A 25,072-nucleotide genomic window follows, 5' to 3' on the forward strand; every position below is an offset into this window, starting at 1 on the left:
GGCTGACCTCCGCCCCGAGGGTCTTCACCAAGCTGATGTCGGTAGTGGCGGCGAGTCTAAGGAGGGAAGGGATCCACGTCTATCCCTACCTGGACGATTGGCTGATCAGGGCCGTATCTTCGGAACAGGCCCAGACCCAGCTAGATTATGTCTGCCTCTTCCTTCACAGACTGGGCTTCTCCCTCAATTTAAAGAAGTCACAGATGATACCATCACAGAGACTCCAGTTCATTGGAGCGATCCTGGACACTTCCCTGGGAAAAGCCTCGCCACCAGAGGTGAGGGCTCAAGATATTCTACAGATGGTCACCAAGTTTCAAAATGCCCAACGTCTCCCAGCCTTCGACTTTTACAGGTTGCTAGGCCTCATGGCATCCTGCATCTTCCTTGTGCCAGAGGCTCGCCTGAGAATGAGATCTCTTCAGTGGGCACTGAGAAGTCAGTGGTCACAATTCTCAGGGAGAATGACAGATCTCCTCTGGATTCCGGACAAGGTAGCCCGCAACCTTCAATGGTGGGCCTATCCAGAGAACTTCTTGAAAGGAGAGCTGTTTTGGCAACCATGGCCGGAGATAACAGTAGTCCGACGCCTCGCTCACAGGGTGGGGAGCCCATGCCAACGACCTGACCATCAGCGGTCGTTGGTCTCCATCGGAGTCCAGACTACACATCAACCTATTAGAGCTGAGAGCGATCGGACTAGCGCTGAAAGCTTTCCTGCCATCAGTATAGGGGAGAAATGTCCTGATAATGACGGACAACACAGTGGCCATGCACTACCTCAATAAAAGAGGAGGCCTAGGATCACTGCCACTGTGCAGAGAGGCAATGCAGCTCTGGTTTTGGGCAATTTGGGAAGGAATCTCTCTATAGTCAGTCCACCTAGTCGGAGAGAAGAATTTGACAGCGGACGCTCTGAGCAGGCAGAGTACAGTCTCCCAGGAGTGGGAGCTAGCTCAGGAAGTCCTTCAAGAGATCTTCGCCCTTTGGGGAACCCCTCGGGTGGATCTGTTCGCTACAAGCACCAACTGGAAGTGCGATCTGTTCTGTTCAAGAGAATATCCCCCGAGAGGAGCTCTAGGAGATGCGTTCGTAGTGGACTGGGATTTTCCACTCCTTTACGCGTTCCCACCAGTCCCAGTTATTCCTCAAATGATCAGGAGGTTGAGAAGATTCCAGAAAAGCACGATCCTAATTGCCCCGGATTGGGCCAGGAGAATGTGGTACCCGGACCTTCTAGATATGTCCATCTGCCCTCCAATCCGTCTGCCACTCAAAGAGAATCTTCTCTCGCAGAAGGGAGGTCAGGTTCTCCATCCAGACACCAGAACCCTCAACCTTCACGCTTGGCTTCTGAAAGGTTGAGGTACAAGGATTGGGATCTCCCTGATGACGTCATGGAGGTGTTGCTTTCGGCCAGAAGACCAGCAACAAAGTCTTTATACCGCTGCCGTTGGAACAAGTTTTGCAGCTGGTGTAGGGAAGAGAATATCAACCCTTTTTCATGTGGTACACCAACGGTGTTATCGTTTCTACTCTACTTGGCAAACTCAGGTCTTCAAGTTGGCACTGTAAAAGGCTATCTCGCAGCGCTTTCTATCTTCAAGCGCACTGCGGAGGAACCATGGTATTTCAAAATTCCTCTAGTGGTACAATTTCTCAAGGGTCTAACTAATGTTTACCCTCCAAAACCATTCCAGGTTCCATTATGGGACTTAAATTTAGTCTTAAACTTCTTAATGGGCACTCCATTCGAACCTCTTCACTCTTGCGCATTGAGATTTCTCAAGCTTAAAACTGTCCTATTGGTAGCACTAACATCTGCTAGGAGGGTGAGTGAGCTACAAGCTCTCTCCTGTAAACCCCCACATACAATCTTACACAAAGACAAGGTTGTCCTACAGGTGAAGCCTAATTTCCTCCCAAAGGTGGTTTCTGAATTCCATATTACTCAGAAAATTACCTTGCCTTCATTCTACCCTCCTCCCCATCTGGGGAAAGAGGAAAGGCTACACAGGCTGGACCCTAGGCGAGCTCTCAGCTTTTACATCAGCAGAATGGCTAGGATCAGGCAAGCAGACCAACTGTTTGTAGGATACTCAGGTCACAAGTTGGGACTACCCATAACAAAACAAACCATCTCCAGGTGGATTATTTTGGCCATCCTGGAATGTTATAGACTAGCAGGGAAAGAGCCACCCCAAAATCTCAGGGCTCATTCAACCAGGGGTATCGGCAGCCTCTTCGGCTCTCCAGAGAGGGGTACCGGCCCGGGACATATGTGCGGCTGCCACATGGTCGTCCGCACATACATTCACAAAATTTTACAATCTGGATTCCTCAACTGCTCAAGAAACCAGATTTGGCAAGGCCGTATTACATTCAGTCCATCCCTAAAGGGATCACTCCCTCCTCCAATTACATACCACTGCTATGGGAGTCTATCAAAGATGAGGAATACGTCGGAGGACACAATCCCTTCGAAGAACAAGTTACTTCTTACCTGGTAACGTTCTTTCGACGGGATGTTCCTCCGACATATTCCTTATCGCCCCTCCCATCCATCCCCGCAGTGATAACTTCCCTTGTGGTTGCAGCTTTCGCTCCTTCAAGGTTACTAACCGATTCAGGCATGTCTTTTCTTATGCTACAAAACGGAACTGAGCAACGGACGCAGCGTGTGGCTATTTATGGGCATGGTGACGTCGGCGCCGATACGGTGGACGTCGAGGGACATCGACTCGGCGGACGTGGACGCGCAGCGCCCTCTGCAGAAAAAAATTCCGAGGCCTGCAAGCTGGAAACGTATTATCAAAGATAAGGAATACGTTGGAGGAACATCCCGTCGAAAGAACGTTACCAGGTAAGAAGTAACTTGTTCATCTAGAAAGCATCACGTAACCAACAAGTCGCAATATAGGGCAATAGTTGGAGAACCAGTCATCTGAAAAACATAAAGAAAGGAAAACCCATGTGAGACCGACCACATACTTAAGTTACCCACAAACACCCGTAGTGGCACACCAGTGTCATGATGTAGCTGACGGAGATTCAGAACAAAAGAATATCAATTTAAGTTCTGGGTCATCTGAACACTGTAATCATAAGAGAAGGCCAAATGCAGTTCCACAGCTGGTAAATGGAAACGGATCAAAACGGCAAGCTGTGTCCACAGTGAACCTGTCTTGTAGCTGGGTGTGAGCGATCAAGCTAGAACCCGCATGTACAAGTAAAGTTGGGCAGCCGGCCAGCTATGACGCACACGCAAAGCCGTAAAAAGTAAACTAAAGGATAAGCAAGAGCCATATTATTATGGCTTGCCATGCATAAATGTATATCAACGAGTACCCTCTATTCTTGTTCTCTATCTCAGAAATGCAACAAAACTAGCATAAAAATGTGTTCACAGAACTCCACCAAAATAAAAGATGCAGAAAGATTACCTGACTGCATTGGTCACGTAAAATGTCCCGCGTGATTCACAATAAAAAACTACGTAACAGAAGTGTCAAAGAAATTGAGAGATATAAAAGAATAATGTAAAGAATAAAGATTCCGGCATATGGCACGAGGTCCAAAAAGAGGTAAAGAGCACCGTAGAATGTGAAAACAAAATTGCATCAAGAACCAAATCTAAGCCCCTAAATGAAAGAGTGTAACATTGAAGCCAAATCAATTGTATGGACCCTCCCAATGGAGTGAGACCACAGTTTAGATAGTGTTATACATAACGCAAGCCTTAAGTAATATGAAATTAAACCATTCAAATCGAAGTCCAGATTCATCCCTTTTGGGTGTAGTGCGGAAAGTGCATCAATCCAATAGATCTCTCGATGTTGTATCTTGACCACATCAACTCCTCTTTTCAGAGGTACAACCTGTTTCAGAATGACAAACTAAGGTTTTGCCACCAAATGTCTTTTTTTTCTTGAAAATGCATTACCACTGGAGATTTCAGGTTCTGAATACGGATCTCTGCCTTGTGTTCTGACCATTGCAGCTTGGCCTTTCGCTTTGTTAATCCTGTGTAAAAAAATAAATAATAAAAAAATGAAGTCCACATGGCCACTTTAAAGCGTAAATAACATTAGAGCAATCACAAATACAAGAAGACATTAATTTGATATTTTTGCCAGCATACAGATGATTAATCGTGGACCCCTTGATCGCGTTATTACAATGTTGACAAGTATAGCATGGACACGTAACAGTTCTAGACAGTTTGGGTTTAGCTAGATTTCCACATGCTGCACATACTAAGGCATTTCTTAGAGGATTTATTCCTTTATGCACATGTTGGCAACCTAGGAAACAAATCTGCTGTAATATGTAGTGGTATTATAGTGGTAGGGTCAGCAAGGTTAGATTTGGACAGCGGACTGATTTATTTGGACTATTACTCATGACTGCCAAGCACCTTAGTAAAGTAGGCAGGGAACCACCCCATAGTGATTGGCAAAGATAGGCCTTATTCTTTTCTTAAATAAAACACTTGATAAATATCCTTAATGTCTGCGTCCTTCATCTGGTCCGTCACATAGTCCTCCAAAACCTGAGGAGGGTTTAGAGGCTTTCACGAGTGCCTGACAGACGAGACCGATCCCTCAGTGCTCTGTGCAAAATAAACTAGCATGTCCGCCCACTTGGGGATTCTTTTCCCAATCCTTCCCCACTCCAAAAGCCAAGCAGTGTTGAAGTGAGGGTGCAATATCATCTTGCATAGTGGAAGCACATAACCAGCGATAACTCGGCCCGATCGCCTTCTGCTCTTCCCCCTCCCCTCCAGCGAAGAGGCTCTGACTCTCTCTCGAAAAAGATGCACACATTTTTGCCCATGGATTGATGGAGAAAATTCTTCCTTCAGAAAAGGGGCAGGGATTTTACTGGAGGTTCTTTACCATTTACCATTCCGAAGAACAAAGACTGGCCTGTCGACGGTACTAGGCCTCGCTCCCTTCAATCTTTTCTCGCCCCAAGATAAATTCAAGATGATTATGCCTGCTGTACCTGCTGTAATCTGATCATCCCTTCAGCCATGTGACTAGCTGTTAGTTGCGCACCTGCAAGACCCTTTTTTGAGCATTCTTATCTGCTCTGACCTCCCTTTCCTCTCCCACTGCCATTATCTGCAATTTTCCATAGGCCACAACCATTACCAGTACAAAGTCTTACCCTTTGGCCTGAGTTTGCCCCCAGGGGTCTACACCAAACATATGGCAGTGGTGGTGGCGTTCTTACACCTCAGAGGGGTTCATCTTTAGCCCTACTTGGACAACTGGCTAATCAGAGCTTCAGGCTTCATGTCCCCTCCAATTCCTTCTTTACCTAAAGTAATTGTACGTCTGACGGGTCAATGTAAAGAAATCCGCCATCGTGGTTGGAGTTTATAGGCTTCCTCCTATGGGATTCAGCATTAGGCAAAGTCTTTCTGACATAAGCACGAGTAAAGGATATTCAGGAGACAGTAGCCCTGCTGCTGTCTCAATCCCAAACTACTGTATTTCGGTTTCTACATCCGTTGGGCCTAATGGCAGCTTTTTATCTGTCTGTACCAATGGCCAGGTTGTGAATGCGTGTTGCCCAACTGCACATGGCGGCGAGTTAAACTCAGGTCTCCGACCCCCCCCCCCTCCCTGACCAAGGTGATTTCCACACCCCTCCCCCAAACCTCCTTTCCGACCTAGCTCCAGCAAGATCTATTTTGGTGTGCAGAACACGGGAACCTTCAGATGGGCACTTCCTTCCAGGACCCTTCCCATCAGTACACCCTATCATATTCCTTCCTCCCTTTGGGTTTTGGAGCAACCTTGGTGGACTGACAAGTTCACGACAAGTGGGACAAGGAGGAAATTGAAAGATGTAATTGAATTGCCTTCCTCACCTTGCAGGCATTCTTAACGGTAATGCACAACTCCAATGTCCTCATCCAGACAGACAATATTGGAACTGGTTCCTGCCCGCTTGTTCTATATGAACAAGCGGGCAGGAACCAGATTCGTGAAATTGTGTGCTGTAGCAGTGTGTCTATGGGAGTGGGCACTAAGCAACAACCTAGTGCCGCAAGCAGCTCATCTAACGGGAATGAACCATGTTCAAGCAGAGAAGCTGAGCAGGAGATCACCAACCACAAATGGGAGTTGAGCAAGCAGATCCTCCAGGAGATCTTTGCCTCCAGCAGTATTCTTGTGGTGGATCTGTTTTGCGACAGAACTGAACATTACGTCTCATGGAAGGGGAGAGGCAAAGGTTCACTGGTAGATGACTTATCTATCTACTGGAACAACCTGTTTGGCTACGAATTTCCCCTCTCTTCCTCTGATTTGTCCTGCAGAATTTCAGAGCCTCCGCTCCCTGCAAAGTTCTCCTAATATCCTCCCGTTGTCCGCAGAGGCGCTGTTTCTCCGATCTACTGCTTATGGCAAGTAGGGGTGTACCGAATAATAGATTTCAGTATTCGACCGAATAGTTGGTCATGTATTTGGCCGGAGCCAAATATTTTCCTTTTGACTAAATTAAGTTATGTAGACAAGAAAAACACTTTGTAAATTAAAACACACTTTAAAATATGTATATCCGTTCTTTATTGCATTTTCTATCTTGTCTACAGAAGATTTTTTTGTAAACCATGAAACGCATAAAATATCGGAGAGTAAACTGTTCAATAGGAACACAGTTTGTATTTTTGTGCATTCGTAGGTATTGCTTGTTGGGCAGGGACAAAGTTACTAAGACTGGCCCCAAAGTATAGTATGCATATATGCAATCACTGAGGGGAGACTGTAATGTGTGTACTATTTTCAAATGTTCTTTTGGGCCTGCCCATCTTTAGCATTCTGTCTCCAGCAAAGTGCTGAAACACAAAAGGAGTGATTACATTAATTAGCACCATGCTGACTACTATATTCCTACTGAATACAAACTCGAGGAAGCTGAAGCCATTCTTTTTACTTGTGGTGCTGAATGGGGATGAGGCATTTGAAAAATGCCTTTCCTTAATGGACTGTATTTTTCTTTCTTTTTCGGGTGTGGTATGTTTGTGGTGTGTTTGGGCATGGTATAAGACACCAGACAAAAATAGTCCTCCCATTGTTCTCGGTTGACCCAATGGGGACAGTGCTGATTTTTCAAATCTTTAATTGGCATGTGCATGTTTATTTTACTTATTTCTTTCACTTGTACATCCATTTGGTCCAATGTTTCTAAATTGTAAATTTGCATCTCCTTGTGTTTATTGCACAAATAACCCTCTAATGTGAGGAATATTTCTGCTGACACAGACTGGGGCCTTTTGGTTAAAAAAAAAAAAATAGCCACGTTCTTCAGTAATATCTATCACTTTTACTCCATTCAAAGGGACTCAATTTGGCAATATAACGTTGAATGGCACACATTGTAACATATCTTTCGATATTACAGGATCATCGCAACCACAGGCTCGGTTCCCACTGAGCCATTTTACTTGCTTTATTACCTTGCCTGCAGGCTGAATACAGTACTTTGCCGCAGGCACACCACCTCCGGAGCTATTTTACTCGGTTGTATACTAATTGACCTTTTCACAATTGACCTCGGGAGAATTTACTTCAGGAGAATTTACCTAATTTTGAAGGTCAATTAGGACACATGTGGGGGGAAACCCCACGCAACTCCCTACCCAATCCCCTTATATTATTTATAATCCAAAACCAACCCAACACATAAATAAAATAACAAAAATAAAGATCAATTGTAAAAGGTCAATTTGGGTAATACCTTTTACTCAGGGTTTGGATCTTAACAGTGATCCCGCAACAGCTATATTAATAAACTTTATTATATGGGAATTGGTGGGATTGGAACCTGTAACTTTCAGATTTCTTGCACACGCAATCAATATACCCCTAAAGAAAATACAATTTTCCAATAGCAACGGAAGATCAATGGTTTTCAACTGCAAAATAATACAGGGGAGACCAGAGCTCATTCAAAATAGTTTTGCTTCAGCTCACCCCTCCCCAGCAAACTATCAGATGAGTCTGTGTGTCTGTTAGGGAGAATTCTCTGTTTAGGCTGAATTTCCTAACCTAGTGAGTCCCCCAGCAGCTTTGCTGGATTTTTGGGGTTTATTTTTTTCTCCTGCCAAGAGTGAGACTCTTTTACCTTCACTCTTGGGCATGACTTGAGTGTTTCTGTGACTTGCTATGCGCTTATGGGCTATGGGGTATTTTTTCCACCATAGGCTATCTTTGGTTTTTTAATGTGTGTTACACAGCACCCTCAGTGCAGTAACACAGGGGTGTCATTGAGACCCCCAAACATAGACTCCACACCCTGGGACTGACTACTGTCTCCCTGTGTCTGTAAAGTCCCCATTGACTTTACTAGTCTTAACTTAGGAACTTAACCAGTACAAACCATCATACTGTGGAAGTACTGGTAGGGGCAATTAGATTGCCCCTGGGTTTGTTGTCGAGGGGGTGCTGTCCCGTCCCCCCTCGCCGAGTTTCTGGCTAGTGGCAGTGGATACCACGGAAATATTCCACCGGAATATTTCCCAATGGGATTTCCCATTGATTTTAATGCACCACTTTTTGGTGCAATGTTAAAGATACCGCCGGTTTATTTAATATAAATTCACCGGTTGGGATTTTTTGCCAGAACTCGCCGCCAAAATAGCGTCTAGGTTCACTTCAGTAACCCTGAACCCGAGTCGAGCCTTTGTTTCACTTTTGGCGGGCTTCTGCACAGAAGCCCTCCAAAGTGGTGCCATTCTGTCTGGGTACCGCAGGGGCTGTGGGAGGGGGTTTAGGCACCCTGGACTGAGTTGCCTTGCCAACTCATGTCGCACTCTGGTGTGATTGGCCCAAGTGGTGAGCCACCCCACTCACCACTTAGCATGTTTGAGTGACAGCTAGGCTGTATGAATGGGGGTTTGCTGCATAAAAGCAGGGTTTTTGGGACTGGTTCTGGAGAAGTCGCCACAGGACCTAAGAAGCCGAAGAGGGAGAAGCCGAGCCGACCTGCCAAGACGACACCACCGGTGGAGCCCTGCGGAACCGTCTCACCACTTTTCCCGACGACAGAGGAGATCTCCCGCCGGAGAGTCTTCTTCCCTTGACTGGTGGGGACAACCAGTTTCTGCCTTCTTTTCGCCGCCCTGAAGCATCTCGTGGCCGCCTTGCCTGTGCCAAGCACCCCGGCAACCGGGATACCACTTTTTACCTCAACCGCGAAAGAGGGGTAACATCCTTTTAACCGGAAAAACTCCACGGCTGGTTTCTTCCCTGGTAGTGCAACGACCTTCAGCTTTCCTCCACGACGAGATCTTCTCCTCTGGACGACGCCGCGGCTTGCACCCACTACCAGGAACAACTGCCCCCGCTGGAGGATCCTTTCCATTTTAAAGGTACTGTGTTCTGCCCGGCTTCCCTTGCCACCGATTGTACGGGGTAGATTTAGCCCCCGGCTCTCGACCCTGGGTAAGCCTGGGACACCCTAACTAAACTTTTCTTAGCTGGGAAAAACCTTTTCTACTCACCTGTAAAGACTTGTGACATTGTGTGATCTTGGGCATCTTTTTGCCTGGCTTTCCCTAGAGTGGGCCTGGCAACCGAACTTCCTTGCTCCTCAATAGACTGCCTTTCTACACTCACTGTGAATCTCTGAAAAGTGTTTTGCCTTGCTGTTTCCACTTCTTTTGCCTTCCCCACCCCCCCTTTTAACTAACTTGTTGGAGTGCCATCTAACGTTAGGCACTCACCTCTGTTTGGAAATAAGTGGTGTTAACTTAGACTTGTCCAACAAATAACTAGGGATGTATGACATATGAGTAATAGTGACTGTGTTTTGACTTATTTACCTTTTCTGTGCTAGTGTAATTTATGAGTGTGTCTTTTAAATAAATATATACTTTTACACCTAGCTCTGGTCAGTGTTTGCTTGTACTATTGTGCCTCTGTACCTATTATGTATGCTCTGTATACTGCCTAATTCTTCTTGAGGGAAGTCTGACTGCTCAGCCACAGCTACCAGGTAAACCTGGGTGGTACAGACTGCTACCAAGTGAGTTTACTGCCAAACACCTGTAGTCTTAAATCTTTTGCAGTGGTCCCAGAGGGAACTGCACAGGTTTCTGTCTAACAGTGTCCATCACATGAAGGCCACTTTGTTCACTTCCACACCTCGGAGTATTAGGAAAGATTGTAATTTTGCTACTTTCCTCCGATAGTTTTAAATGGGGACACCCTTTCCCTTTGCTTTGTTTTGGCTGCTAACTTGACTTTTTGGAGGAAACTTCCCTTGCTTTCTGCTCATTTGTATGAGAAGCCTGATCAGCCCATAAATCGAAAAGATACTTGCTCCTGCATTTTTAAGGGTCTATTCTCAACAGAAGCCAGGCAGGGCCTGCTCCTTTTTTCGCCAACCGAAGGTCGCCTGTCGCTGCCAGTCAGTGGTGACTCGCGTTGCACGTCGTTTTCGCTCCTTGGAAGTCTCCTGCTTCACAGAAGTCTTAATTTTGTCACAGCGGTGTTCAGGTGGACAGTGCTTGGAACTGTATTACAGGTACCGAGACCGAGCGACACTAAATCCCATGCTCAAAAATTACCACTGGGCCTCCCTCGACCAAGCACAGAACAATTTTTCCCCAACAGAATCTGGAACCTCTGAAGTAGTCTCTAGAGAAATTGATTTAAGGGGCATACGTTGACCTGTTTCCTTCCCCCTATCCTCCATAAGGTTACATAGAAGTAAAGTCCTGGCCCTGTCTCTCTTTTGCCTGACTCAGAATGGCAGTGGTCTAATCCAGGATCCCCTCCTAAACCTTCCTTAGTGTAATTGGACTGTAACTTAACTTTTGGAACTCTGAATCGCACCACTGGCATTGTCCAAATCCAACAGTAAACCTACATGAAAAGAATATATCTTCTGGGACTGATGACTTTAGGGCACTAAGCCACAATACAATTCATGGCTGGATTTACTACGTATAAGGGAACTACTCCATTGCCCTTAAGTGTTTCTACTATGTTTTATCCATATGATTACTTCACTGTATTGCACTGGTTTTTAATCACATGCTTTTCTATCTTCTCACAAGAGTGAATGTATGTTATGCTAGTTTTATGACAATACTTACCTAGAGGTTTCATTGCCTTATATGCTTCTTGAAAGGCCTAATAAGTCATGTATTTTATTTACTTTTGTACCTGTCACTGGAATGATTTGAGTGATCTGTATGTGGTGCATTGCATCCTTAAACCACTCCTGAGCCCAAGCCTTGCTGCTCTGCTACCTACCTTGATTGGACTTGGCTATACTTCAGTGTCTTTCCTGTTCACCAGAAAAGGTTGGCCTCAAAATCACCCCAGGTTCTATTTTGGAAATCCATCTTAACAAGGAGCCTTGCCTCTCCTTTCACAGAGACAAAGTAGTCTTACGGATCCACCTTTCCAACCTTCCAAAGGTGGTCCCAGATTTCCATATAAACAAGGAAATTTATCAACCATAATTTTCTGTCCACAACCTGACACCGAAGCTGATTGCATACTCCATTGCTTGGACATTCAAAGGGTCTTGAGGTTTCATCTTGAGAGGACAATGTCTCAAAGATCCTCGGACAGCCTTTTGGTACCAGCCTACCACCAGGCAAGCAAGCAGCAAAAACCACTATAGCGAGAGGCATGGTCTCATGCGTTTCTCACGCATTCCAATTGCAGAGCAAGAGTCCTCCTCAAGGCTTTCATGCACACTTGACAAGAGTAAAGAGTATGGCAGTACCCTTCAAACGTCATTTACCCTGGGAAACCATTTGCAAAGCATCGATGTGGGCTGACCCTTCAGCTTTCTGTTAACATTGCGGACTGGGCTCCATTTCCAATATGGACAAGCAGTCCTAATGAATATCTTTGCAACTGTGTAAATTCTATCCTCCCTGGTTGGGCTTTACATTCACCCATAAGTGTGGAGGAAAGGGGGTGGGATGTAGGAGTAAAGAAACGTTAAACACTGTCCCCTTTCCTCCATAAACCTGCACTCCATCCCCCTAAAAAGGAGTAGATTGGTCCTGTGGCTCCTGTTAGCGATTCAGGGACTGAGAGGAAGAGGGACATGACGCAGGAGGTGAGGAAGAGGGGCGTGGCACGGGAGGCAAGGAATAGGGTTTGGTTTGCTACTCGCTCACCCTACTCAGCTTGACATTTTTTAAAGGGGAAACAATCTTGGGATGGCTATTACTCCGGTCCTGTAACCGAATTCCCATAAGTATGAAAGAAAGGGGACATTAAAATAGGAGTACAGTAGTCGCTATGGTGAGTAGATTTTACTTTATACGCCCACCAGCCAAAAACATGGACGCATTGGTGAGCAGGGTTACTTACCCAAAGTAAGGGGCACGTTCATTGGTCTTCCACCTTGAGTCACAAGGGCTTCCACTAGGCACAAATGTTCATCGCATCTCCAATGAGCCTTGGATGGGACTCACTTGTGCAAACTATCGGTGCATCATTGTAAAATGCAGCACAAAATTTAGGGTGCACACAAAAATGAGCATCCGTGCTCCAGGGTGTTGGCACTGCAGGTCAGTTTTCTACATATTAATATACATAGCATATGCGTTCTTACATTTCAAAGCAGTTTGAACATACCTACAACATGCTGTTTGGTAGTATACATGTTTGTATTGATTCGCTACAATTCCTTCCGAGCAATTCCCAGCAGACAGCACATTTCCTATCAGTTGTTCACGGTCTTCCTACAGCAATGGCCAATCACTTAACATCTGTCTTGACTGTCTTTAGACCTCATTCACGTCTCCTAAACCACAAGAGTGGATTTGTTTGCATTTGGTTTTTTTCAGCACACCTGAGGCAGTCAAGCAATGACTTTTTAAAAGCTGCATACCATACCTTTCCATATCTGTGCTACAAGTGTGCCTATTGTTGGCGTTGTGTTCAGATTGTGCATACCTGCTTTCATCAAACTATCCAAGACATGATTGCAAAAACATTTATAATCCATTAATTTTGTAGAGTTTGACATTATCATTTGCAATACGGTAGATGTGCACTTAACATCCTCTGTAGAGGCTAAAGCAAGCCTCCTGTAAGTTTTCACTTGTTCCGCTCTCGCACTCTCCACCCAGTCCCTATTTTAGACTAACTTGAGATGGATGGGATTGCTGACGCTCTCAGTAACTTTGCTTTGTTTCTTTCTTCTCTCAGAAATGTGAGCATAACTTGAGTAAACCAGAATTCAACCCAACTTCGATCAAATTTAAGATCCAGCTAGTTGCTGTGTAAGTATTTATTTTATTCATTGAACATCTGAATGGCGCCTATACAGCAGAAAGTGTTTCCAGGTGCCACAAGACAAAAGGGGGGGTAATGGGGGGGGGGGGTGGTGGAGAGAGATAGGGGACAATAGAACAATAACGGTCCTACTAGGCCTTGTGATATTTGGATCGTGCATTATCAAGAAGTGCAGGAGGGGAAGAGATTAGATGGGGAGAGGGCAATGGGGAGAAGTGCAGGGTGGAGGGGGCCCAGGGGCTGACCAAGTGCTAAGTGGAACCCAAGAGAGCAAGTGCCAGGGGGAAGAAGGGGATAAATAGTGTGAGGACGGGGGTGAGCCAGCCTCAGTAGGCTGGTCATAGAAGGGTGTCCGAGGGCAAGTGCTGGTAAGGAGAGGTGCAGGGGAAGACTAGTCAAGGAGAGCCTGACCCCAGTAAGACTTGGGCACAGGCAACCAATCGCAGCAGTAGTGGGAACTAGCAGGAAAGAGGGAGATGGAAGGAGAAGAGAAAGGTCTTCAGGAGCTTCTGGAACGTAAGAAGATCCGGCACAAGTCAGAAAGGGGCAGGGAGGCCATTCCAGAGAGAGGCTCCGCCGAGGAATGAGATCTACCCCCACTCTCTGCTTGGAGAAATGTCTGAGCTGCAGAGAGTTGGAGCTAGAGGACTGAAGAACTATAGCACAGAGGTATTTAGGGAGAGAGATTTGGATAGAGCAGGGTCTCAGGCCCCAGAAAGCCTTGTCAAAGCAACCACTGGGAGCCATTGGTGCGGATTTTGGGCTGGAGAGATGTGCGTGAGGCCAAGGATAAGTCTCGCAAATATTCTCGGATGAAGGCTGTATTCTAATGCGAGTTATGTTTGAAATCTCTTATACTGCACAAAATCGCCACGATTGTGGTTTCTGAGAGATAGGGCTTGACTGGAAGTTGACATATTGTAAGTAGTCTGGTGAGGGGAGAATTGGAGTTGTGGGGGGGTGGGCAAAGATGCAACAAACAGAGTTTCAGATGGGACGTGGGGCAGGTCGAAGGAAAATAAATGTTTGATAGCTTGGGTGCTTGTTGATCTAGCCCAAGTAGATCATAGGTCACGACTGCAGTAATTGGTAAGTGTCTGAAGAATGAATTATTTACATGTGGGCAGTTTCAAAGATATAAATGGGTATTTCAAATGGATTCTGTCCTCCAACATATTCCATATCTTTAACGTGTTCCACATCTTTGACATGCTTTGCCGCTTCGGAAATATTTTGGCAGTGGGCGTCCTGTGTCGATGGCGTCAGGTCGATGTCCCGCGAAGGCCTCCATCGAGGGTGACGTCACCGGATGTTATAAATAGGACACACGGCGCCCGTAGCCTCAGTTCCTTTTTTTTATTCTGCAAACGTGTTTGCTTCGAGAACTCGGCATGCCTCGTGTTATCTTCAAGAAAATCGCTTCGTCTTCTACCCCACCGACTCCGTGGTCTGGTTTTAAGACATGGCTGGGACTGTAAGTCCATGATGTCCATCACGGATCCACACCGTATCTGCTTGTGGTGTCTGGGCGAAAGCCATGATACCGACGACTGCTCGAAGAGCCAGTCATTGTCTGCCAAGGCCTTGCGGGAGCATAAGGGGATGTTGCAGGTGTGTCAGGTTGCCAAACCTTGTAAAACCTAAAGGTCAACGGGTATTTCCACAGACGACTCGAGGAGGGGGGGGTGACTCTCCTCATCAGAAGGAATCCAGGGGATCTTGGTCCCAGAGTAGTTCCTGCCACTCGTCCTCATTGAGGCACTCCCGGAAGCGGCATCACCGTTCACCTTCCCCGTACTCGTTGGATGATGGCTCCTCGAGGAAAGTGGCTTGTCCCTCTAAATCCTCTACTCCAGAGGAGTGGGAGGCATTCAGGGAACAAATGCTGGCGATTTTTCAATCCCAGGGCACAGTTCCGTCCGCGCCTTCGATGGAAGCCGACAGGGAACGGTCTTAGTCCGATGCCACTCGGTGCGATCGAGGCCCGTTCGAACAAGGATCAGGTGGATCGCCAGAGACGTGCCAGATCTAGATCGCAGTCTTCTTCCCCAACGAAACTGCAGGAATTTAGAAAGGGCTCGAGGACGGCATTGGTGCTGTGTCCGTTGAGTAAGGCTGTTGCTTTGCCTTCTGGTCGGTCCTTATCGCCATCAGCGCCCTTGTTGATGCTGAAGCCGTCCGCGCCCTCAGCGCCATCGGGGCAAAATGGCAGTTATTTGCAGTTGGAGGCCTCTGTGGTTGTGGATCCTCCGATGAAAGCTCTATCTAAGACTGTGAAGCCTGTTATTGACTCCAGGACCGCTCTTGTCCCTAGGAAGGAGTCCTTTCATTCTCTGCAGGACATTTGTGGATGAGGAGAGGTCTGATGTGGAGCTGGAGGCCTTTGATAATCCTGGTGTAACACCTGAGGCTCCTGACATGGTCTTTTCTGGGGACAGTCCGTTGGAGGATCTGTCAGTCTCTACATGATGCCAGTGGCCTTGACACTTCACCTGAGATGGAGTTTGGTCGGCCAGAGTGCTGAATCCTCCTATAGGAGGTTGATGTCGAGCGTTACGGAGTACCTAGGGTGGTCCGGCCCTCCAGTTGAATTCGATCAGGATGACCTGACTGACATTTTAGATCTGGTTCCGTCCACTGACCCAGTGTTGCCTTTTCATTTGGCGTTAAAGAAAAGGGTGGCAGCTACTTGGCAGGCCCCGGAGTCTCTTCCAGCGGTCAACCAGTCGTTGACTAAGAAATAGCGCCCATCCAGTAGCGTTCCCGGCTACCTATCCACTCACCCCACTCCTGAGAGTTTGGTGGTTCAGGCGGCCGCGGCCATGGCCACCTCAAGGCAGGCGGCGTACCCTACCACCCCTCCTGTTAGGGACGACAAGCGCTTCGATGGTTGGGTACGCAAGGTATTTTCAGCTCGAAGTATGGCACTGAAATCGGCCAACTCCTCCTGTTCTTTAGGTACAATTTTCACACACACTGGGGAATTGTCTCTCTAGCGGTTGAGCATATTCCCAAGGGGGAAGAAAGGGATGGGTTCCTTGCTATTGTGCAAGATGGCAAAGATGCCATATGTGAATCCCTTCAGTCTAGGTTGGACAGTTAGCCGGTCCATGGCTGCGATCACCGTGATAAGTCTGGTTTTGCTACACATGTGCAAGCCCGACTTCTCAACATGCCCTTTGATGGTTCGCATTTGTTTGGCAGCAAGGCTGACGAGAGCATTGAGGATGCAAACCCCCAAAGCGGCTGCTAAATCTTTGCCCGCAGCTGTGCGTCAACCTCTGCCTTTTCGTCCTAGGAGACAGCAGTGGAGGGGGGGGGGTTCCTTTTCATTACTACTCTTTTTGTAGAGCGAGAGGAGCCACTAGTCAAAGGGGCTACCGTAAAAGTACCCGTGGTGGACTGGTAGATGTGCCAAAGCCGCTCAGGCAGCTGCCTCTTTGCCTTCAGGCACTGCCACAGCCGCTCAAGACAGCTATGAGGCCAGGTCCCATTGTTGGCTGGTTGGGGGCAGAATGTCTCAGCATCGAGAAGAATGGTGTGAGCCATTACTTCACATGCGTGGGTTCTGGAAACCGCCCACGGCTACGGTCTTCCCTTGTGACAATCCACTGGAGAGTCTCTCTTTGAAGTTTCCGGATCCGCTCCTTGTGCAGGAAATCTGGAGAAAGGAGCTATAGAACTAGTGCATGTGGCGGAGAGGAACAAGGGATGGTATTCCCCATATTTTTTGATTCCCAAGAAAGACTGAGGACTGAGACCCATCTTGGACTTGCGTTGCTTGAACAAGTTCCTCAGGAAGGACAAGTTCAAGATAGTCACTCTTTCTCAGGTCCTTTAGGCCCTTCGACTTCAGGATTGGTTGGTGTCTCTGGACTTACAGGATGCTTATTTTGATGTGCTGATTCATCCAAAGCACAGAGAATACCTGAGGTTTGCAGCTGGCAACTCGCTCTTTGTTTCGGGTCCTGCCATTTGGATTGACCTCTCTCCACACGTCTTCACCAAGCTAATGGTGGTGGTGGCAGCGTATCTCAGGAGAGGGGAGTTCACGTCTACCCCTACCTGGACGACCTGCTGATCTGGGCGCGTTCTCCCGGACAAGCTTTGGATCATCTCAGTCTCACCTGCCACTCCCTTCACAAGCTGGGCTTCTCCCTCAATTTCAAGAAGTCGCATATCACACCTTCCCAAAAGCTCCAGTACATTGGGGCTGTGTTGGACACTTCCTTGGGAAAGTGCTCGCCTCCCAAGGTGAGGGCTCATCACATTGTTCAGATGGTCAGCAAATTTCAACATGCCCAGAGTCTTCCGGCTTTCAAATTCTTAAGGTTGCTCGGCCTCATGGCATCCTGCATTTTTCTGGTGCCAGAGGCCAGGCTGAGGATGAGATCCCTTCAATGGGCACTCAAGATGCAGTGGTCGCAATTCTCGGGCAAGATGTCAGATCCCATTCAGATTCCACTCTCGGTTTCGCAGGATCTTCAGTGGTGGGCCAGTGAAAGGAATCTGATGAAGGGGGAGCCTTTTTGGCAACCGTGGCTGGAGACGACGGTGGTGACGGACGCTTCCCTCACAGGATGGGGAGCTCGTGCCAACGAGCTGACCACCAGCGGTCATTGGTCTCCGTCGGAGTCCAAACTCCACATAAACCTTTTGGAGCTGAGGGCCATCAGGCTAGCCCTGAATGCTTTTCTGCTGTCTGTGCGGGGGAAGAGTGTTCTCCATCCAGAGGACAAGACTCTCAACCTTCACGCTTGGTTTCTGAACGGTTGAGATATAAGAATTGGGACCTCCCAGATGACGCAATGGAGGTGTTGCTTTCGCCAGGGCAGCCGGCAACCAAATCCCTGTAACGTTGCCATTGGCGAGTTTTGCCACTGGTGCAGAGGACACAATGTCGATCCTTTTCAGTGTTCCATTCCAATGGTTCTTTCTTTGGCCCACAAGGGTCTTCAAGTGGGTAACTAAAGTGCTCGTCTGAGGAATGTTCTTATTTTAAGATTCCTTTGATTTCCCAATTTCTAAATGGGCTCACAAATGTGTTCCCGCCGTCCCCTTTTCAGGTGCCGGTATGGGATCTGAATTTAGTCTTGAAATTCCTGATGCTCCGTTTGAACCTCTATTTTGAACTCACAGAGTGAGTGAATTGCAGGCACTTTCGTCTAAGCCACCCTTTACTGTGTTCCACAATGATGGGGTTGTACTGAGGGTACGTACGTCGTCCTTCCTAACTAATATAGTGTCTGAATTTCATTTGAGCCAGAAGATGGTACTTCCTGCCTTCTATCCTCTCCCCTTCCCCCACACCCCCACACCCTGGTAAGGAAGAGGAGAAACTCCATAGGTTGGACCCCAGGAGGGTTTGGAGCTTTTACATTTCTAGGATGTCCAGGGTCAGAGTGAACGACAAGCTTTTTGTGGGGTACACTGGACACTGATTGGGCCAGGCTGTTACCAAACAGACCTTGTTCAGGTGGATTATCCTCAACAGTACTGAATGGTACAGATTGGCGGGCAAGGACCCTCCTGAGGGGTTGAGAGCTCACTCCACCAGGGGCGTGGCTACTTCCACAGCCCTGCAGCGGGGTGTTCCTATTAAGAACATTTGTGATGCTGCAACATGGTATTCCTACCACACCTTTGTCAAGCATTACGCCCTGGATACTTTCCATGGTCAAGATATGTCCTTTGGTAAAGCAGTGGTTTGTTCTTCCATCTGATTGGGTATTCTAAATTCTTCTCCCTCCTCCAATCACTCGTAGTACTTTGGGAGTCTGTCAAAGATGTGGAATCCGTTGGAGGACACAATCCATTCGAAGAACAAGTTACTTACCAACTGATAACGTTCTTTCGACTGGATGTTCCACCAACGTATTCCACATCACCCTCCCAGCCTGCCCCTCTGAAGAATTTCCTATGCGGTTGCAGCTTGCCTTCCCTCAAGGTTATGTGCAGTGAAAGCAGGCGTTGTGTACGGGCATGTCACACGTTGCGGAGTGGATAAACATTAACTGAGGCTACGGGCGCCGTGCGTCCTATTTATAACATCCGGTGACGTCACCCTCGACGGAGGCCTTCGAAGGAAATCGACCCGACGCCATCGACACAGGACGCCCTCTGACAAGAGATTTCCGAAGCAGCACAGCTGTGGACATTACATGTCAAAGATGTGGAATACGTTGGAGGAACATCCAGTCGAAAGAACGTTATCAGTTGGTAAGTAACTCGTTCTACTAAAGTAGCGTGTGGCTGTGGGATGGGCTTGATGTGCTCAAGCGGTCCCTAGAAGCCTGGCTGCTTTCATTGGCTTGGATTAAATTTTAAATATCTCATTGATACATTCCTCCTACCATTGGCTTCTTTTGAAATCCAGTCCAAATGCAGTCTGCTCCGAAAGGTTTGGTGGCACAGTGCAGGCCATAGGGTGGTTTCCTCAGAGCTACCTTGTCCCATATCGTACCAGAAGTGATATCAGCCATACATATACTTGACTCCTGCACCATTTTCTCCAGTTCCTTTCCCCACGGGCACTTATAGAAATTGTTTTTCCACTTAGAGCGTTTTCTCTATTCTTTTTCTGTAATTTTACTGCAATGTATGAAGTCTGGCTTTAAAGCCTGCTGAGAGCATCACTGCTCCATGTTGGTCACCCACCTGCATTCCATGTCTTGTTTTTGTATTTTTTGGTCGTTTAAAAACCAAGACGTACCGATCCTATCAGGCAGTGAACCTCTAGGTGCTGAGAGCCCATGGTGAGGCATTTTCTAACCTCAAACACTTCTCCCCTAGATACATTTCACAAAGTACTCCGGCATCAACTCCCATTATTCAGCCTCAGACTCATCCTCTGAGCCCCAGTTGCGTTCGTAGGAAGATGAAAAGAAAAAAAAGAAGCTTCTGAGTGAGTTACTCATGTTCTTACACTCCTTTTCCTCACATAAGTGGCACCAGACATTAAGATATTGGTCTGAGTTGGACTATGCAGCACAGTTGGTTTTCAGTAAGAAATGTCCTTTCCCGCCTCTTGGTCCTGAGGAATCCCTCAGACGGGCAGATCTTAGCAGGCCACTGTGAGAGTCAGTCTGCAAGTCCCTACTGCTGCAGGTAAAGACAGCGCTGGACACAAGACAACCTGGTCTTGCACACTTAAGGGCTCTGATCCAGTTGATGGTTTGGGAGAGCCTTCACGCTCTGGTCCTTCCACTTCAGGCCCGACTCCATCAGAGCCAGTATCTTCAATGGCAGTTTTCTACGGCTCCTTTGAAGCTGGTGACCTTGACACAAGCACCTTTGCCGCTCGGACTGCAACTACAGTTGAGCCTGAGTAATCCTGGTATCATAGTGACGATAGCCTGACTTGGTACCAGAGGTTCCAAGGCATTTGTTTTTCAGAGGAGGAATATATTCCATATGGATTCCAATAACACAAGACCTTGATGAACAAATTCATGTGTTGGCCCGAGGTGCTTTTAGATGCCCATTCAGAAGACTCATTGCTACATTTATGTAGACTTACAGAATGCAGAAACGCAGGACACTTCACCGGTTTTCGACATTGCTGCAGCCCAGCTCTGCTCTTGGGCCAGTCTTTGGCTCTTTTAGAGGTGTAGTACCTTAGGCATGGCTTTGGCCTCTGAAGTAACCACTAGTGCCATAAGACATCCTCCAACCAAATGTTCCAAAGATTGCCCTACTGTCTTTTAGTGGGGCACTGACTGTTAATTCAATGCCAGTTGGGAATAAACCAGCCTCAATCTCTTATGTAGACGAAGACCCTGCACAGAAGTATAGCGTGTCATCCACATACCCTATGTTTTGGATCTTTCATCCTTCCCCCCTGAGAGCTTTGCTATTCAAGTAACTACAGTAGGCTTCGGGGCCAAAGCTTTTCCCATGCTCCGAAGGAGATGGTGATTGGACACCTTGGAAGAAAACTGTTTGCTTCATTAGCTTGTCCCTTAGATCATTGAATGCCTCCTATTCTTTGGCAAGGTACTAAAGGTCTATGGGAAGCAACTGATTTGAGCTTATCACCTTCCAGCTAAAATGCAGTCTTTCTTTAAAGATTTAGTACAGGACATGGCCAGGCACATCCTTCAAACTGACTGACTATATGGATAAAGCTCTGGGAGCAGGGTCATAAGACTGCATTCTTCGATGAGAACAGCCAATTTCACTGCTGATGTTGAAAGATAGGCTTTGTACCTGCTGTTTGATAGATCTAATCTCTTTTATCGTGTTAAAATGGATTTTGAGAATCCTTCCTATGCACAGATTCTGAAAAGCAACCCTATTCTGGTGAATCGGAAAACTGTCTAGTCACACTCTTACAAGGTGGTGCGGCTGAACAGTAAGGCTTAGACCTGGGATAGGATGAGTGGTGAAGCAACCCTCTTAATAACGGAATTTGGGCAGAATGTATACAAATAGTTATTTCTTTAGGCCTTGGACAACTCTTATAAATCACAGGCAAGTAAATCACTAAACATATACTAATATATACACCTTCTTTTTGGGGTGCTCTGGCTATACACTATACCTTTTTATACACAGTAAGATCAGCAACGGTATACTGTAATCGAGAAAAGTAAGTTAAGAAAAAGAAGATACACAAACCAATTTGAAAAGTAATCGTTCAAAAGAAAGGAGTTTAAACATAATACACAGACTTGGTGGATGAGTGCCATAAAAGTCAAAAAGTCCCAATTCAACCCTTTGCAGGAGGGTAGGGAATCTTCAAGGTAGGCTGAACCAGTGTCGAGAAAGCCAACAGGCAGTTTGTAGGTGTTTTAAAAGTTAAGAACAGTAGACGTAGAGTTCTTATGAAGTATTCTGCAGATTACACCACCTTAAACTCTGTTTAGATGGGGGGTAGAAACAGGTATGTTAGCTCTCCCCCTGTACTCTGATTAGCTCTGGGACGACTTCAGAGGCTCCTGAATTTGCTGGGTCCCCTTGCTTCGTGCGTTGGCTCTGTTGGATGATAGGGTCTAGGGGTTGCTTTGGCAGAGCACCGTTTCGGCGTAGGAATTTTTGGTCCAGCTAGTTGGCAGTCTTGCGCTCTGGCGAGATTTTAACTGGCACTGAGCAGCTGGCTGAACATGGTATGATCGCACCGCCACAATGTCTACGACCTTGGTGGACCCACAGGACATGATGCAGTCGGAAATTAGTGATGACCACTTCGATCAAACCACCAAAGTCGACCCTCTTGCTGGAAACCAAGCTGGTCCTGCAAAGCTCCTGTGCTAGAGAATTGCAACTGGAGGGGGAGGCAACTTGTTCCACAAGTCGTGGGTCTGCGGAGTCCCAAATCTGACTGATGCATGAGAACGACCAGGAGGACGCTAGTCAGCCAACAGGATGGTTCGGGAACACTTCCAGAAAGGCTTCCAAGGGTAGGATCCTTGAGCAGGGCAAGACCATGCTGGATGGCTGCAATGCCAAGCTATGGGTCTTCAGCAGGATACTCCAATTTGAAGGAGTCTTGACTCCAATGCGAATCTGAAGAATGGTTGCAGGAGCTGGAATCGCCAGAGTCCACCAATTGTAAGGTTATGCACCATTCAAAATAGCAGGGGCTGTCCAATCGTGAGCCGCCTCCGCCCTCCACATCTGCCCAGCAATAGGAACACTTTCGACAAGATGTGGACTGTGACCAGAAGGCTCCATCCCACCATATCGGGACACAAACACATATTGCTGCTTTAATGAGGCTTTGCCACATATGGAAAATACGCCATGAGAGACCCTGAGGGGGAAGGGAGAAGGCCAACGGACAGGGCGAAATCTTGTGGGACAGCCATTTTAGAGCATATGGTACACTAAAAGGCATTATGCTGTAAAATACAAAAGTGCATGCATGGAATGTAAAAATATTGCAGCAAAAAAAGCTGACAACAGCCAGTTTTGGACATGCGATACAAGTAACAATAAAGTTACCAAAAGTCAAGCAAAAGGGATACAAATCACCTCCACCACACTTCACTGTCAGGTTAGGTGTGCAGTACAAGGAATATTGTAATGGAGGAGAATTTTGTAATGGTGTTCCTTTGCACCCATGATGGTTGTTGTGCCCCCTCACCACCCTCTTTCCCCCATGATGGTTGTGCCCCTCACCACCCCCCTTGTCTCCTGTGATGGTTCTGTGCCTCTCATCCACCGTGCCCCGTGATGGTTGTGCATGCCCCTCACCCCCCTTGCCCCTGTGATGGTTGTGCCCCCTCATCCCCCTTGCCCCAGGATGGTTGTGTGCTCCTCACCCCCCTCACCCCCATGATGGTTGTGTGTGCTCCTCACCCCCATTAACCCTGTGATGGTTGTGGGCCCTCACCCCCCTTGCCCCAGGACGGTTGTGTGCCCCTCACCCCCCCCCCTTGCCTCCCATGATGGCTGTGTTCCCCTTAGCCCCGGTGATGGTTGTGGGTGCCTCTCACCCCCCTTGCCACCGATGATGGTTGTGTTGTGCCTCTCCCTCCCCCTTGCCCCCTGTGATGGTTGTCTCCCCTCAGCCCCCCTTGCCCCCTGTGATGGTTGTGTTGTCCCCCTCACCCCCCTTGCCTCCAGTGATGGTTGTGTTGTAGCTTGTTTTGTTCTTCTCTACCTCCCTTATTCCATCCCCTCTTCCACCCCTCCCTCCTCTTGTTAAATTGCCACTATATTCTCCCATGTTCCCTCCTCGCCTTGAAGTGCTTTGAAACACATTGTGTATAGGCGCTATACAAATAATCAATTCATTTGTAGCCATAGGTAACCCTCTATAAGTGCCGCCAAAGCAGATGAGCTTAGCAAGGTAAGTAAGCAAAAAGGCTTTACTTGCATCAAAAGGTAAGGTCAGGATAAGAACTGCAGAAAGTTGGGGGTTTCAACGAGGTCTATGGAGGGAAAGTAGCAAAATGAAAATGTCTAATGGATTGTGTCCTCCCACGTATTCCTCATCTTTGACATGTAATGTCCAGCTTCGGCTGCTTTGGAAACTTTTTCGGCAGAGGGCGCCCTGCGTCAATGGCATTAGTCTATGTCCCTCGAAGGCCTCCGTCGAGGGTGACCTCGGATGTTATAAGTAGCATGCACAGCACCCGTTGGCCTCATTTCTGTTTTTCCGCAAATGTGTATTCTTAATGAAACTCGTTGCGCCTCATACTTTTGAAGTACTTGCTGTTGTCTTTGTCGACATATGTTCGTCTTCCACTCAACGACCTCTCGATCTGGGTTCAAGAAATGCAAAGACTGCGGTTCCAAAGTGTTCATTACGGACCTGCATCGAGTTTGTCTGTGCTGCCTGGGCAAGGGCCACAAGACGGATACATGCTCTAAGTGTCAATCCATGACCAGAAAGGCCTTGCGGGAACAAAAGGGGTAGCTTCAGATAGGCAAGGTGTCCAAACCGCATAAGTCCTGACTTGCTGGACGAGTCGTAAGAAGGCCAATCGTTCAAGGTCTCATAGTGGTTCCCGCCACTCTTTGGCCTCGTCGAAGCGCACGAAGAGAAGGCACCGCCGGTTGCCTTACTCATCAGTCGGTACCCCTGAGCGGGTGACTTGCCCATCCAAAAAGTCGACACCGGCAGAGTGGGAAGCTTTCCGTGTGGAGATGCTTAAAGTCTTTGAAAAACAGGGCATGGCTCCGTCCGCGCTTTCTGTGGAAGCCGGCAAGAAGCGGTCTTGGTAGTAAACCCGCACACCCGAGTAAAGGGTGGGATCCCCATTGAGAGCCCTCAAGGCCTTGATCGGACTAGGTGTCCAAGGATCTCTCGATGTGGTGAACGGTCCAGGTTATCAACG

At 47.4% G+C, this 25,072-nt stretch overlaps 1 protein-coding gene across 2 annotated transcripts in view; it reads left to right on the forward strand.

The window, feature by feature from the left end:
• Positions 1–25,072, forward strand: part of DCTN4 (dynactin subunit 4) — a 447,710-nt gene that overhangs the window by 234,868 nt on the left and 187,770 nt on the right. For both annotated transcript variants that reach the window (XM_069654034.1, XM_069654035.1), the window contains one exon: positions 13,200–13,273. In XM_069654034.1, the coding sequence (XP_069510135.1) occupies positions 13,200–13,273 (74 nt within the window). The remainder of the gene's footprint in view (positions 1–13,199; positions 13,274–25,072) is intronic.

This window comes from Ambystoma mexicanum, chromosome 3q (assembly GCF_040938575.1).
Source record: "Ambystoma mexicanum isolate Mex_15411 chromosome 3q, UKY_AmexF1_1, whole genome shotgun sequence".
Taxonomy (NCBI): Eukaryota; Metazoa; Chordata; class Amphibia; order Caudata; family Ambystomatidae; genus Ambystoma; species Ambystoma mexicanum.